The sequence below is a fragment of the Onychostruthus taczanowskii genome, unplaced genomic scaffold (genome assembly GCF_017590055.1).
Source record: "Onychostruthus taczanowskii isolate IOZ18803 unplaced genomic scaffold, ASM1759005v1 scaffold64, whole genome shotgun sequence".
NCBI lineage: Eukaryota > Metazoa > Chordata > Aves > Passeriformes > Passeridae > Onychostruthus > Onychostruthus taczanowskii.
In genome coordinates this window covers 3,551,655-3,567,914 of record NW_024504122.1, presented here as the reverse complement: position 1 = coordinate 3,567,914, position 16,260 = coordinate 3,551,655, and the positions used below count along the sequence as shown (strand labels likewise).

At 56.0% G+C, this 16,260-nt stretch overlaps 2 protein-coding genes across 7 annotated transcripts in view; one reads left to right on the top strand and one right to left on the bottom strand.

Annotated features, from left to right (window-relative positions):
• Positions 1-11,445, bottom strand: part of NF2 (neurofibromin 2) — a 47,388-nt gene extending 35,943 nt beyond the window's left edge. For 5 of the 6 annotated variants that reach the window (XM_041420360.1, XM_041420359.1, XM_041420355.1 and 2 more), the window contains exon 1: positions 11,282-11,445. In XM_041420360.1, the coding sequence (XP_041276294.1) occupies positions 11,282-11,395 (114 nt within the window). In that variant the 5' untranslated portion in view covers positions 11,396-11,445. Of the gene's footprint in view, positions 1-5,540; positions 5,685-11,281 lie in introns of those variants that run through there. The other variant, XM_041420362.1, reaches the window with a different exon arrangement.
• Positions 11,446-13,057: 1,612 nt separating this feature from the next.
• On the top strand, positions 13,058-15,990 carry LOC121344373 (pleckstrin homology domain-containing family A member 4-like). The gene is made up of 7 exons (XM_041420262.1): positions 13,058-13,233; positions 13,711-13,783; positions 14,255-14,361; positions 14,465-14,568; positions 14,791-14,935; positions 15,602-15,701; positions 15,785-15,990. Exons 1-7 carry the CDS (start codon positions 13,108-13,110, stop codon positions 15,988-15,990), a joined length of 861 nt encoding a protein of 286 aa, XP_041276196.1. The 5' UTR covers positions 13,058-13,107.
• Positions 15,991-16,260: the final 270 nt, after the last annotated feature.

The following is a 16,260-nucleotide window of genomic DNA, read 5'->3' as shown; positions in this document are numbered from 1 at the left end:
ACTGAAATTTCCCCCCTTTTCCAAAAAACGACACCATAAAGCTCCTGTTTCTTGCCCTGGGAAACTAAGGGCTCATTCAGGCTCTTGTTGAGCTCAGGTTTAGGCTCCTGACATGTTTAGGTTCCTGCCTGTTGCCAGAAGGGAATAAAAATCCCTTTGAACTGTCCCTTGGTGGCTTTAACGTGCCTCTCTACAGGCTCAGGAAGCCCTGCACAAGCACCACCATCAGCACCAGGGGTTCAGAGAGAGAAGCCACAAAATCAGCAGTGACACAATCCCTGCACGGAGCGCATCCAGAGCCACCGACCCTGCACGGATAGAAGGGAAAAAAGAGCTCCAAAATCCCCATCGTTACCACTGAAGTCAGCGGTTCTTCTGGAGCACATTTTGATACAGTTAAACTGCATTTCTGCTGAAAATGTTGGTGACAGAAGCAGCCAAGGAGCAGAGAAAATTGGTTGCTCAAGGACCATGTCCTTGGAGCAATCCTGCAGCTGCATCCATGATGCTACTGAAGTTTGCTCATAAAACCGGGAGGTGTTGGGAGGCAGAGAGGTGAAGAGGGACATAAACCACGTGAATCTAATATGCCAAAGCCACTTTGGTCTTCCATCTGCACGCTGAAAACAATTGCTGGACCGAGACATATGGCCATTACTCCAAAGCCCTTGGGCAAACAGATCTCGCGCACTCTCTTGTCACTACAACTCAATCCTGGTGCCACCTGGACACATCAATACTAACGCCGCGCCGCTCCTGCTGTCACCCACTGCCGCCTTGTGGGCACAGCCAGGCCCAGCTCAGCCAAGCTCTGCCTTTCAGTGACGACTCCCCCTTCCCGGAGAGCACAGACACGCACGCTGACAGTCCCGGAATAGGACAAAGCCGCCGCCACCCTCCCGAAAATCACCACCCCCGGACTGCTCGCCGCGATTCGGATCGGGCGCTGTCAACACCTCGGGGTCAAAACGCCAGGAGCAGCAAGTTTGGCAGTGCTGTAATTATAACCCCCTAATTTCACACATTTCACTATCCTCCAGCCCCCGGGTGGGCTCCAGCTCGGCACAGGATGGCTCAGACTGCAGAAGATCTTTTCCTGACTATGATTTTAAGTGGGAGGTTAATTCCAGGGCTCAGACAAAACAGAGTGAGGCCCATTAAAAGAGCTATTTGGTACCATTTTTGCAGGCACATAAAAGCAGGCTGCCAGCAAAAGGCTATTTCTTCACTAAACTGCTTTGTATAAAGCATTATGGGCTGTTTTTCCTTCTCTAAGACCATATTTCAGTCTCAGCACAGCAGTGCCTGCACCAAACCTTCCCAGGACAGGCTGCTGATGGCAGCACCAGGACGTGGCTCCACATCCCATGGGATCAGTACGTTAAACCTGGAATTTCCACTGGCTGTGACTCCTCACTGAAACACCTCAGGTACCCAAACTGTGCTCAAGAGCTCACAGGACCCAAAGGTTTCCTCTCAAAACACAAACCACCAGTTTGTTTTGAAGAGCAGCACTGTGGATTAAAGCAGGAGCTCTGTGCAGTTTCGACTTGGTGATGGGAATTTGGAATGGTTTGGGTGGGAAGGGACCTTAAAGACCACCCAGTGCCATAGGCAGGGACACCTTTCACTGTCCCAGGCTGCTCCAAACCTCTCCAACCTGGCCTTGGACACTGCCAGGGATCCAGGGGCAGCCAGAGCTGCTCTGGACAACCCATGCCAGGGTCACACAGCTGGATTTCTTCCTGACACCTAACCTAAATCTTTCCTCTTTTAGTTTAAAACCATTCCCCCTTCCCCTAGCACTATTTGCCTGCATTAAAAACGCTCTCTCCTTTTTTTACGAGCCCCTCTTTAAGGGACTGTATTTTAAGTGAGGTTTCTGCTGCTGCATTTTACACCAGCGCTTTGTCACCACGCGTTTCTGTGGTGGCAGGAATAGACATTTAACATTCTTGCACAATGCTCAAGACTCCAGCCATAACAGAGCACATATCCTCCCCAACTGTGCTGAATTACCTTCATTAAATATATCAATGATCAGCAGCCACCTTTATTCCAACAGACATGATTTCCCTCCACACCTCGGTACTTAAAATAACCATCTGCATGCAAGTGGCATCTTTTGACAGCTGAACTCCAACTGCTTTACAGGCATCCAGGACCTCAGCCCTCCTCACCCATACTTTACAGGCTTTGTATCATTAACTGCCACATTCTGTGGTTGTAAACTACTAGATAAAAAGCCCCTGCAGGGCATGAGGGGACGGACAGAGCTGCTGTCCAGAGAGCCTGGGGGACAGCCAGGACAGGCTGGCCGTTCCCATCCACACTGTGCCTGTCACGCCATTCCCTGCACGGCACTCAAGTGACACCTGAAGCACAAAGATGATTTTACAAGCCATTCTGAGCTCCTGAAAACAAAACTAAGGAGCTCAGAGGTGAAAAAAAAACCTTCTCAGCCCTATGCTGGGGTGGCTGGCAGGATACTGTAACAAAGCTCCATCTCCCAGCAAAACGCTACATCATGATAACCTCAGTGTGACCGTCAGGACAGGGATGCGTCACTCCAGCATCCTCCCTGTGCTGCAGGCATCACCTCTGACATTTGCAGCTCCTTTCCCATCAGCAGGATCACAGCACGGGTGGCTGCAGGGATTCAGGAGCCGCGGAAGGGACACGGGAACGAGGTGCGTTATAAACAGGCTGTTACTCCACAAGCTGTTTGTGTTCTTCACTAAGTACAGAGCGGTTACAATCTAGCAGCAAAACATTTTAAATTAACAGCACTAAACACTGAAAACTCTCCAGCTAGTGGCTAGAACGGAGCACTTCCAGCCCAGATTATTGGCATCATCTTTTTCTCTGGCGGAGACGGCGCATTTGGCATCTATTAACAGGGTTTGCATTATTTATTAACCTGCACCGGGAGTCATTTCCAACTCGCAGGCAACCGCGCGATTTATTTCGGAGCATAACCTCTCTGTCAAGTTTCACAACTGCTCCTCAGCTCCCCACTCGATAAAGCAGATCCAAAAATTAGCAGAAGGGTTGTCTGGTCCTCTCGTCAGGGGTGACAAGGAGGGAGGGCAAGCCAGGGAACAGAACTGTGTTGGGAAGTTTAGGCTGGAAATCAGGAAAAGGTTCTTCCCCCAGAGGGTGCTGGCACTGCCCAGGCTCCCCAGGGAATGGGCACGGCCCCGAGGCTGCCAGAGCTCCAGGAGCCTTTGGACAGCGCTGCCAGGGATGGACAGGGTGGGGTTGGTGGGGGTCTGGGCAGGGACAGGGCTGGGCTGGATGATCCTGTGGGTCCCTTCCAGGTAAGGATATTCCACAATTCTAAAAAATGGGCAGCAAGGGACAAGGGGGTGCAAGCATCCTGCACAGAGAGGGTTGAGAGTGGGGCCTACACAGAAAAGAGATTCCCAAAACATTATCAGGCTCATGCTTTTCTTCCAACAATGTCAAATGTGGTAAAGGGGAGGCAAGAAGGACGGGTTTAATTTAATATTTAGGTTCCCCACACAACAGGCTCTCCTGGGATAACAGGGAGGTGCCCAAAGTCCAGGGGACGGAACCTGGCTCTGCTCAGGGGGCACAGATGAAGATCTCACCTCCTCATTATAAACACAAACCCCTGGAGCTTCAGCTCCTGATCTTCCTGAGATCAGGGTGCACAATAAGGGCACAAAAAGGTGAGCAGAAGATACCAAGGCTCAGCTGCTTCCCAGGAAACCCAGAGCAGCGGTCTCTGCACACCCCACCCACGGAACAAGGTTAAGGCACGACCTTGCAGAAATGACTCACATTTACAGAGTATTTTATTGCACCAATTTACCCGTAAATAACACAGAAAATGGCTTTTTGCTTTGCAGATAATTTTATTAGGTGTTTGCTCTATGCTAGGGATGTAAACAGAGGCAAGAGTCCCTACTGTGACACGACAGCCAAAGGACTGCTGGGAAAAGGGGACCAAGCCCCAGGAAAAAGTGCTCAGAGTGAAGTTATTCCTGTTTAGGATCAAATCTTAATAAGAGAACACGACACCTCTTCACTGAAACAGGGAGGGAGAGGGCAGAAGGGAAAGAGCTGGGCCTGAGCAGAGCATCCCTCCACTAACCACCTGAGAATGAGGAAATGGATGTAGGCTGTAGCTACTCCAAACCCCCATCCCACAGGAGATGCCCAAACCACCCAGCCACAGCAGTTTACAACTGAAATGGAGATGATTTTGAGACTGCAGAGCACACTTATTTCTCCTTCTGGACCTGAATGATAACCACAGTGCCACAGACATCCATTTATTTAGATTTAAAGCCCATTTGGAGCAAACAGGGAATCAAAAATGTAATATTCGTCAATTTTGTTTTAAATAAAGTGATGTCAAATATTTTCAATCGCCACTTACTGAGTCACAGGGCTGGGCTGTAAAAGTTATTTTTATTTACTAATGCTACACGACAACTCGATAATGAGCTTTTAATTAAAACCTATTTCTGTTAACCACCGAGGAGGCCAAAAACGCGCCCAGGCGTGAGGATGCAGATGGTGCAGCCAAGCACGTTCCTGGTGTCTGCCCGAGACAGAGACGGAGCAGCAACGCCGGGGACAGGCGGCTGGGACAGAGCCAGGGGAGAGGCAGGGGACAACAACTGGTGACCATGTGCCCTCTGCCCCGCTCAGGTGAGACCTCACCTGCAGAGCGGCCTCCAGATCCAGGGTCCCAGCACAGAAGGGACTTGGAGCTGCTGGAGCCAGTCCAGAGGAGGCCACGGAGATGCTGCAAGGGCTGGAGCCCCTCTCTCTCTGGGAGAGCTGGGGGTGCTCAGCTGGAGAGGAGAAGGCTCCAGGGACACCTGGAGCCCCTTCAGAGCCTTGCAGGGCCTGAAGGGGCTCCAGGAGAGCTGGAGAGGGACTGGGGACAAGGCATGGAGGGACAGGACACAGGGAATGGCTTCCCACTGCCAGAGGGCAGGGATGGATGGGATATTGGGAAGGGATTGTTCCCTGTAAGCACAGATTGAAGCTGTGGCTGGATCCCTGGCAGTGTCCAAGGCCAGGCTGGATGAGGCTTGGAGCACCCCGGGCTAGTGCAAGGTGTCCCTACCCATGGCAGAAGATGGAACTGGATGTGCTTTATGGTCCCTTCCAACCCAAACCATTCCATGATTTCCTGTCCTAAAGCCTCACCTCACCCTGTAAGTTTGGCTCACACAGATGAAGAGTTACAGGGTCAAGCAGCAACTGAGTGCAGAGCAAGAAGTTCCAAGAGGACGAAAGGAGGGTTTGGATCCTGCAGGGAGCTCTGCTGAGGATGCACAGAGCTGTAACATTGGCCAGAGCTGTCTCTGTGCTGCACTTACACATCTGCAGCACAACACTGCTCCCTGCCCCAGAAGGGACAGCCCCTTCCCTCCATGCAGGAGCTGATGGACACAGGGTGTTGCAGCCCAGCCTGACCTGCTCTGATGAACCCTCAGCACTGCTGAGCTCTGAACACAGGCAGCTCACCCAGGCTGGGAGGGCAGCCAGTGGCTCACCTCGGGGTGATGCCAGCTTGAATGCCTCTCTTCCCGTTTCCAGGGCTGTGTCATTCCCTACCAGTGTTGCCTCCCAGCTTCAAGATTATTTCCAGGGCTTCTTCCCTGTTCAAGTACCTTTAATTTCAAAAACCACCTACGTGAAAGACACTGCCTGTACAAAGAAAGGAAAAAAAAAAAAAGAGGTATTAAAGAGCATCAAAACTGGAGTCTACACACTAAAAGAGAAAGATTTACTGTCCCAAATGTCCTCCCTCCTTCCCCTCTGCATCAACACATCTCTGGATTAATTAACAGAGTCTGGGGATTGGCAGCAGTTTTGAACGGCTGTGTCATTCCCTACCAGTGTTGCCTCCCAGCTTCAAGATTATTTCCAGGGCTTCTTCCCTGTTCAAGTACCTTTAATTTCAAAAACCACCTACGTGAAAGACACTGCCTGTACAAAGAAAGGAAAAAAAAAAAAAAGAGGTATTAAAGAGCATCAAAACTGGAGTCTACACACTAAAAGAGAAAGATTTACTGTCCCAAATGTCCTCCCTCCTTCCCCTCTGCATCAACACATCTCTGGATTAATTAACAGAGTCTGGGGATTGATAGCAGTTTTGAACAGTCTTTGGAGAGAAGTAACAAGAGTTTCCTACTGGCTTGGAAGAGGCTGTGATGGGAGCAGGGGATCCAGAGAACTTTTCAGGTGCAGGGTGAGGCAACGAAGCCAAAGAGGATCCATGTCCACAAGTCACAAGCACAACTTAAGGGAATGAACTGCACCAAGGAAGACACCTCCAAAACATCAACTCCCAAACATCACTGTTGTGAATCAGAAATTCTGAGATTTTGGGGAATAAACCCCTCTGAGACATGAGTGAGGAAAAAGCCCTTACCTGCTGTGTCTCAGATTCAAAGAGAGCAGCACGTGCTCCTGAGTGATGGCACAAGATCAGGACACAGAGGCACATGCAGGAAGGAAACATGGACCTGACAGCTGATATCCCAACAATTTATTTGGGATCAAGTTGTAGCTGAGGGGGATTATTTCTCTCAGCTTTTTAAACAGCTGTTCCTGCACACAGACTGCTCTTTTCCTGTTAAGTTTGTGTCCACTCACAGAAGCTTTGCAGCATCAAGAGGTCACTGTCCCTATCAGCACCCTGCTGCCTGAAACTGGGAATGTATGGATCTTTATAAACCCCCTTCCAAGTACCCTGCAATGCAGAAGGAAGCCAAGGGCATTCTGCTCCCTGATTTCCTCCTCCTGCCTTTCATTTTGGTGCAGTGACTGGACACAGCTCAAAACTCAGCTCAGATTTACTGCACCAGCTCTTCCTCAAAAACTCATTTCCACCCAGATTTCCACCACCAAATCCTTGGTTGTTCCTGTTCCAGAAGATGAGCTTTGCAGCTCAGCTACACAAGTTCCTGTGTCTGGTGACAAAGGGACAGCACTCGGCCACACGTGGCCGAAATCAGGACTTTTCTACTTACAAGGGCTTTACATCCAACTGGCCCTGCACTGAGTGGGGCACTGGGCTAAAATAAAGATCCCTTCCAACCAGGATTATCCTCTGGACAGAGAGGAACAGCTTAAGCACTGAAGCAATAACTGCATGCATGTTTAGACCAGCAAATACATCAGCACAAACCTGCCTCTTCTCGCTGCTTGAACACTTAAGCTGTTTCTCCGGGCTGGCTGCAAAGCTTTTCCAATTCTTTTTTAAGACACCAAAAGATAAAGGCTGGGAAGCAGCCGGGCAGCGAGCTGCACCTTGATGGAGTGACCATCCCTGCAGGATTCAAGCCCAAAATCACAACACAACAGAAAGGGAAAAACAAACCCTTTGGAAAATGGGCCATGGTTCTGAGATGGAGAGACTCTAACAGGGCTGAGCACTGAAAGAGGAAGAAATTGGCAAAGACACCCAGGAGACGAAAAGAAAGATGGAGGGATTCTCCCACCAGCCAGGGAACTTGGTTCTGAGAGGGAAAAAACTGCACATGGCAGGTGGGGAGACCAACCTGACATCAGCTGCACCACACTCTGCCATCCCACCAGAGAGGTGGGACAAACAGAGCTTTGGATGTGCACTCAAAAACACCACGGGGTTTTCATTAGTGCGAAACTCACGGAGTGGTTTGGGTTGGAAGGGACTGAAAGCCCATCTTGTTTCACCTCCCTGCCTTGGACAGGGATATCTTCCACTATCCCAGGGTGCTCCAAGCCTCTCCAACCTGGCCTTAGACACTGCCAGGGATCCAGGGGCAGCCACAGCTGCTCTGGGCACCCTGTGCCAGGGCCTCCCCAGCCTCACAGGGAAGAGGCTTCCCCATGGCTGTCCAAGGCTCTCAGGAAGGTGAGGCAGCAGCTGGGGATGCTTTAGCACAGGGATTCAAGAGCTATGCAAATGTCTACCCTTCCTCCAGATGTTATCAATTAATTAGGTACTGCTCAAACCTCTGAGATAGAAGTAACAAAAGGAAGACACTCGCTTCGTGCCTCCACGATTTCCCCAAACAAATTTGAAGTCTTTAAAGTGAAACCCCAACCGTGATTATTAATCTCCATTGCCGTGTTAGAAATATTAAGATTTCATTTCGAGGAATTATTTTAGATTTAGGTTCAATTTAGAGACATCAACTGTAGAATAAACAGATGCAAAGCAGGTTTAATCCCTTAAAATGCACAGCTGGGGATTGCTAGGGAGCAGACTGAAAAATTAGCACAGAGAAAGAAGGTGAGCCTCCAGCAGCTACAGCTGGGTCATGGAATATCCTGAGCTGGGAGGAACCCCCGGGATCATGGAAGACCAACCCCAGACATCCAACAGAGCAGCAGCTCTCTGTCCCTGTCAGCATGAGGTGCCACTCACAGATCACAAAAACACATCTGAAGAGCCCCCAAACCACAGGATTCCCACTGCACCTCCTTCCACTGAAACTCTCAAGTGTTTGTGAGGCAGAATTCCCTCACCTTCCTGGCCAAAGGCACCTCAAAGCACACAGATAGCTGAGTAAACAGTACTGCTCACTCTTCTCCTGGCAAACTTTGGGATAGGGGCCAGATTCCTTCAGGGAGGAGCATGGTCTGTCCCAAAAATCAACTCTGCCACGCCACTCCCTCTCAGGAGGGCACAAACTCCACTCCTGGCTCCAGGTCTCACTGTGGGTGTAGAGCAAGCCAAGCCCTTCCCTGGCCCACCTTCCCACCCCGGCCACTGGAGGTGTGTCTGATCCCTCTGTCCCAGGATCTTTCTGCAGAGTCAACAACGAGGAGCTTTCCCCAGAGCCTCCCAAGTGCAACAAAAAACTGGGACAGAGATCCAGCCAGGGAGCTGCCCTGCTCAGATGGAGCTTGGATAAAACCCACACCTCCAGCTGGGCTGCCCTGGGCTTGGAGCAAGCCCAGGAAGGCACGGAGATGCTCCAGGGACCGGGGCCAGGTTGGAGAGCTGGGGGTGCTCAGCTGGAGAGGAGAAGGCTCCAGGGAGAGCTCAGAGCCCCTTGCAGGGCCTGAAGGGGCTCCAGGAGAGCTGGAGAGGGACTGGGGACAAGAGATGGAGGGACAGGACACAGGGAATGGCTTCCCACTGCCAGAGGGCAGGGATGGATGGGATATTGGGAATTAGGAATTGCTCCCTGGGAGGGTGGGCAGGCCCTGGCACAGGGTGCCCAGAGCAGCTGTGGCTGCCCCTGGATCCTTGGATGTGTCCAAGATCAGGCTGGATATTGGGGCTTGGAGCATCCTGGGACAGTGGAAGGTGCCCCTGCCATGGCAGGGGTGGCACTGGATGAGCTTTAAGGTTCCTTCCCACCCAAACCCTTCCAGGTTTCCAGAAAAACTCACTCCTCACCTGCAAGGTGTGAAACAGCCCCATCCATCCATCCATCCATCCATCCATCCATCCATCCATCCATCCATCCATCCATCCATCCCCTCTCCTGCTCCAATATTCCATGCTGAAGGATGAGGCCTGAGTTCCCCCTGCATCCCCCCAGCACCAGCTCCAACACAAGGAGTCCTCAGCAGCTCCTGAGCTCCTTCCAGCTGCAGGAGTCTGCAGCAACAAGTTCCTTTGGCAGGATCCTCCCAGAAAAGTCAGCTGGAGATGGAGCAGCTCCACAGCCAAATCCCACGGGAGTGCTGCCTCAAAGCCCCCTGATCCCAGTGGGAAGTGACACCCGGCCACAGCACCGAAATTCACAATTATTTACTTTATAGTTATTGCTGCAACCTCGGGAAACCAACCAAACCAGAGCCAGGACATTCACACTCTGCTGGAAGTGGGAAGCTCACACGGCTGCCCAGAGCAAATCCTCAATCCCTAGGAAAAGCAGGAAGTTCTTCAGGGCTGAGAGCAGATTTCCAGAGCAGGGAAATCGGTGATGACAAACTCCCCTCGGCTGATGGGCGCTGGGAGCCCCTCAGGGTTTGGGTCAGGATAATGAAATATAACCTACTAAATGCAGAGGCTGGACTGGGTTTCAGTGTTTGTGTGGCCAAGACCTCTGGACCAGCTGAAAAAGCAGAGCAGATCCCAGGGTTTGGCAGCAACGCCCTGGGAGAAGGTTTTACAAGTTCCAAGGGCCCCAGAAAGGGAAATTATCACAGACAAGCCAGACCCAACCCCCTGGAGCATCTCTCAGCCTCATGGTGAGCTAAGAGCTCAGGAAAATGCCAAAATTCTGTTCCTGGGCGTTTGTGGAGCACTTGGGAGTTGGATTCCTGTGGATTCAAGCCTTGGCACTGAGATTCCTCAAGGCCTGTGACAGCCACAGCGTAGTGGTGACTTGGGCTGGGATGGCAGGACAGCACTGGATTAGAGCCCAAAGGAAGCTGGATTGTAATGAGAATAAAGCTGAATTATAACCAGGATAAAACTGAATTATACCCAGAATGAAGCTGAATTATAGCCAAAGTATAGGATGAATTATAAGCAGAATAATGCCAAATTGTGCCCAGAACGAGACTGAATTATAAACAGAATGCAGCCAAATTATAACCCAAATAAAGCTAAATTACACCTGGAGTGAAGATGAATTATTGCCAGAATAAGGCTGAATTATAAGCAAAATATGGACGAATTATAACCAGAATAATGCCAAATTATACCCAGGATAAAGCCAAATTAGACCCAGAAAAAAAAAAGCCAATTTATGACCAAAACAATGCTGAATTACACACACGAGAAGGATTCATGATAACAAAAATAAAGCCAAACTATAACCAGGCTGCAACTGAATTAGACACACAATAACACTGACCAAAACAAAGCAAAGGTATGACCAAAGCAAAGCCAAATTACACCGATTCATAACCAAAGTAAAGGTGAATTAAAAAAAAAAAAAAAGCCGAATTATAACCAGAATAAAAGGCAATTATAACCAAAATCACACCAGGATAACGCCGATTTATAACCAAAACAAGGCTGTGCCGCTGCTGGCCCAGGGCAGGCCCAAAATACCCTATATATAAAAAAAAAAAAAAGATATAAAAAAAAAAAAAAAAAAAAAAAAAAAAAAAAAAGCCGAATTATAGCCAGAATAAAAGGCAATTATAACCAAAATCACACCAGGATAACGCCGATTTATAACCAAAACAAGGCTGTGCCGCTGCTGGCCCAGGGCAGGCCCCGGGAACCGGCGGAGGATGGGGGGGACCGGGAGGGGGCTCCGGGCCCCTCAGGGCTGTGGGGGGGTCGGGGGGCCCGTCCCCCTCAGCGGGACCCCGCGCCCGCGCGGGCCGTCACCTCGCAGCTGAACTCCATCTCGGCGTCCATGGTGGCGATGCGCACGGTGAAGGTCTTGGGCTGCTTGCGCTTGAGGGAGCTGAAGCTCATGCGGGACGCGATGGCCCCGGCCATGGCGGCGCAGCGCGGTCAGCGCGGCGGCGGCGCCATGGCGGCCTAGCCCCGCCCCCTCCGCCGTGGCATTGGCCGCGCCGCGCAGTGCGCCCGTCCCCGCCGCACCTCGCAGCCAATAGAAAGGGGTGTCCTGGAGAAGCGGGAGCAGAAGCGTCTGTGATTGGGTAGACTGGACGCCGCTCAAGGGAAGGGGCGGGGTGAGGCGGGGCCGTTAAGAGCCGTGTGAGGAAGCGATTGGGCGTGGCGGTGTCGCCCCCTGGCGGCGGGCGGAGCGCTCTGCTTGCGGGGACGAGCGCCGGGACCCGGCGTGGGGGACACGGGGACACGGGACACAGGGACACGGGGACACGGGGGATACGGGGACACGGGAGGGTGTCAGGTGACCCTGGCGTGTCTGGGGCCCGTGAGGTGTCAGGGGTCCGCGGGGTGTTCGGATCCGGGCGTGTCCGGCGTCTCTATGTGCTCCGTGGGGAAGCCGGGTTCTCTGGAGGGTCAGAGGGGTGTCCGGGGTCCCCGGGCCAGTGGTGTCTGGGCTCAGTGGGGTCCCCAGGGTCTGTGGGGGTCCGGGATCCCCCGAATGTCCAGGGTCCCTGGAGTGTCAGGAGCCCGTGGGGTGTCCAGGGGTGGGTACGGTCTGTGGGGTATAAGGGTCCTTGGGATGTCAGGGATCGCTGAGATGTGAGGAGTTTGTGGGTCCGTGAGGTCCTTGAGGTGTCCCCGGTACCGTGACCCCGTGTCACGGGTGTCCCCAGTGCCGTGGGTGTCCCCGCAGGACGGGGTTCCCTGGGGGACACGGGGTGCTGCCCTCTCGGTAGTTGCCATGGCGAGGGGACCCACGCGGTCCCGGGGGCACCCGGGTGTCCGGGCTCGTGGGTGGCGGCAGAGACTGGGACCAGCGCCCGGGGCGGGCGGGGACACGGGGCAGGACCGGGACTGCGGCTGGGACTGGGACTGGGATCGGGACTGGGACTGCGGCTGGGACTGGGACAGGGACTGGGATCGGGACTGGGACTGCGGCTGGGACTGGGACAGGGACTGGGATCGGGACTGGGACTGCGGCTGGGACTGGGACAGGGACTACAATCGGGACAGGGACTGGGATCGGGACTGGGACTGCGGCTGGGACTGGGACAGGGACAGGGACTGGCACCAATAGCGGGACCCCGGCCGGCGCTGGGAGCAGAAGCAGCGGCGGTAATGGAACTGGGACCGTCGCTGGGGTGATGGGGCGGGAGCTGGGACCCGTCACCAGCGCAAGGGAACGGGACCGCCACCCCGATCGGTGTGGGATAACGGGCTGGGAACTGGGACGAGCACGAGGGAACGAAACAGAAACTGGGACCCGCTCAGAGTTGCCGGGATGGAAACTGAGTCCAGCACGGGAGGGACTGGCACCAGCTCACAGTTACTGGGATGGGAACTGGGACCAGTTCAGGGTTACTTGGACAGAAACCGGGACCAGCACAGGGGGACGGGCAGGAGCAGGAGGGGGAAGGGAGCAGCGGGAGCCGAGAAGCCCCCCCGACACCCCCGGGGGGACCCAGGCGTCCGGGAGCAGCCCCCGCCCCCGCAGCGGGAAGAAAGGGGCCTCTGTCCCCGCGGGGACAATGGGGACATTGATGGGGACCCCCCCCGGCCCCCCGCTGCCTCCGCAGGACGTTGGGGTAGGAGGGCTGGGGGGCTTCTGGGGGGCCCTTCCTTGGCCCCCTGCCATGGGTGACCGCCCTGCCCAGCCCTGCCGGCCCGTGCCGAGGGTCCACGCCTTTGGAAAGGGGGAGCAGGCACTGCGGAGGGACCCCCGCACCCCCCCTGCCATGCAGGGCTGGCTGCACAAGCAGGTGAGGCGGGGGGCGTGGGGAGGGCTGGGGAGGGGACTCAGGGCTGTGTGGGGTTTGAGGTGAGGGATTCTGGGGGGTTTGTGGGTTTTGGGGGGACCTGGGGTGTGGGGAGGAGCTAGAGGGGTGTAGGGGGTTAGGAGGGTCTGGAGTGTCAGGGGGTCATGGGGCTGGATGTGGGGCTTGGGGGGGGGCATCAGAGGGAGTTGTGGGGGGTCAGTGGGTGGTGAGGGAGGGTTATGGGGTTTGGGGAAATCAGAGACATGGTCAGACCCGGCAGTGTGGGGCGGTTATGGGGTCTGGGATGGAAGAGGTGCGGGAGGTTATGGGGTTTGGGCGTCTGGCGTGGCAGAGAGTCCTGGGGGGTGAGGAGAATGGGGGAATCGGAAGGGATTGAGCGGTCTGGAGCAGCAGAGGGTCCCGGGGGGGGATGGGCTGCGGGGGATCAGCCCCCGTTCCCGCCCCCCCCATCCTTCTCAGGACAGCTCGGGGCTGCGGCTCTGGAAGCGCCGCTGGTTCGTACTGGTGGATCTCTGCCTCTACTACTACCGGGGTGAGGGGGGCACGGGGTCTGGAGACACCCGGAGGGCCTGGGAGTCGGGGGCTGGGGTGACCTGGCGTCCCTGGGGGGATCAGGGATCCCGGAGTGTCTCTGGGTCATTGGGGGGGCTCAGGGGTCCTGGGGTGTTGGGCAGCCCTTGGAGGACCAGGAATCCCGGGGGATTGGGGGTCCCTGGGGCAGTCAGAGATCCCAGTGGGATCAAGGATCCCTGGGGTATTTGGGTGTCTCTGGGGGAGTCAGGGATTCCCCGGGGATTGGGGGTCTCTGGAGCATTGGGAATTCCTGGGGATCGGGGCTCCCTGGGGACTTGAACAGTCCTTGGTGGGGTTCTATGGTCAGGGGGGCCCCGAGGAGGTTTGGGGGCATCAGAGGAGGTCCCTGGCATCTCCTTGATGGTACTGGAGACCTCGGGGTGCAGATGGGCGCTCTGGTGCCCCCCACTGTGACCTCCTCTGCCCCCAGACAGCAGCGAGCAGCAAGTGCGGGGCGGCCTCCCCCTGCCCGGCTACGAGATCCGCGTCCTGCCCGCCGCCCCCCGCGCCCCCCGCGCCCCCCAGTTCCTCTTCACGGTCAGCCCCGGCTCCCTGGGTCCGCGGATCCGGGGGTGCCCTGCGTGGGGGGGCCGGGACCCCGACACCTGAGCCCGGTCTAGCAAGGCTCCCCCATTCCCAGGCTGAACACGCCGGGATGCGAACGTACTGCCTGGGGGCCGAGAGCGCCGAGGAGCTGCACGCCTGGGTCTGTGCCCTGCGCCGGGGGGCATCGGCCCTGCCCGGGTGAGTGGGGCTCGGGGGGCACCGGGGGGCACGGGTCTGTGGGGGGGCACAGAGAAGGGCTGGGTTTGGAGGGGTTTGTGGGGTCCCAGGCGGCAGGAGGAGGTTGGAGAATTTGGAGAGGGACAGAGAGGGTTTGGGGAAGCTGGGGAGGGGGGCACAGAGGGTTTGTGGGGTCTTGGGGGCAGTTAACCCTTTAACTCCTGTTTTCTCCCCGCTTCCCAGCTCGGCCCTCTCGCTCTCCCAGCAGGCGCTGCAGGAACCCCGGGGTGCGGATCCTCCCTCTGCCCCACTGCCCACGCACTCCCCGGGTGAGGGGCCCGTGCCCCCTCCTTGCTGCCCCCCAGTCCCTCCACTGCCCCACAGCGAGGTGAGATCTGGGGTGGGGGAGAATTGAAATGGGGAAAATATGAGGGGGGCAAGTACTGGGGTGATTGTGGTGCAGATCCGTGTGGTGAGGGGAGTTTGGGGCAAAACGGGAGGACTGAGAGGTGGGAGGGGGTTATGGGGCAAAATGGGGGGGCTATGGTGCAGGGGGCGGCTATAGGAAAACTGAAAACAGTGGGTAGAAAATCTTGCCTTTTTTCTGTCAAGTCCTCACAGTTCTCTTCTTATACAAGGTATTTTTTTTAGTTTGTTTATGAGAACAGCATTCGTTCAGTGGCTCTTTCTGCGTGTGAAGTGACTTGCTTCAGGCTGTCTTTTTTCTTCCCTTTTTCTCCCTAACTCAGTCTGTCCTTTCTTTACTGTCAAGCTTGCTTAGGTAACAGTTCTTGGTGTATCTATTTAATGAGCAGGTCCGTGCACTAAAGGCAGCCAACTACACTGAAGGGGGGGGGGGGGGGGGTTGGGGGGGAAAAGGGGGGGGGTTGGGGGGGGGGGGGGGGCTATCGGCCTGTGGGGGGCTCGGGAGCAGAGAGAAGGGGCAAGGGGGCAGAGGGGGGCTGTGGGCAGAGCGGGGCTGTGGGCAGAGCGGGGCTGGGGCAGGAGCGGCTCTGGGTCCGGCCGGAGCAGCGCTCCCTGTGCCCTCCCGCAGGTGCCCCAAGCCCAGGAGGAGCCCCCGGCGCGGGAATGTCCCCCCAGGGCTGGGGACACGCCGGGGGGGCCGCGGGGACACCCCCAGCCCGAGCCCGCAGGTGAGACCCGGCCACGCCCCGGCCACGCCCCGGCCACGCCCCTTGGCCGAGCGGCCCCGCCCATTCTGGCCCCGCCTCCCCAGCGCGGAGTCCGAGGAAGCCCCGCCCTCCTGGAGCAGCTCCGCCGGAGCGAGACATCGGGACCAGTCAGCCACCGGCCTCTCCAACCGCCTCTTCTGATTGGCTGCCGAGCGCCGCCGGGCTTGAGGGCACCGCCCCCGCTCCGGCATCCAATGAGGCGTCGCGGCGGCGGCGGGAGGGGCGGGGACCCCTGAAACCCCCGCCCTGAGAGCCCCCGCGGCATCCCCAGATCCCTCATCCTGCCCCAGACTCCGCGTCCACCCCGCTCCCCGCGCCTCCCCCGGCGGCGACACCCCCCATCCTCCTCCCCCCTGGACCCTGCGGCTCCCCCGGACCCGCACCCCTTCTGCTCCCCGCATCCCCCCGGGTGGAGACCCCACCCTGAGCCCCTGAGACCCACATCTTCCTCGCTCTCCGCATCACCCGCATCCCGCTCCCCTGAGTCCTCCCATTCCCCCCGCACCCCGCATCCCCCCGG

Bases quoted from the DNA above. Each gene is read 5' to 3' on its own strand.
- LOC121344373 (XM_041420262.1), top strand. From the start codon at position 13,108: ATGGGTGACCGCCCTGCCCAGCCCTGCCGGCCCGTGCCGAGGGTCCAC. The intron at 13,784-14,254 runs GTGAGGGGGGCA...CTCTGCCCCCAG, and splicing joins CTGCCTCTACTACTACCGGG to ACAGCAGCGAGCAGCAAGTG. The intron at 14,569-14,790 runs GTGAGTGGGGCT...CCCGCTTCCCAG, and splicing joins GGGGCATCGGCCCTGCCCGG to CTCGGCCCTCTCGCTCTCCC.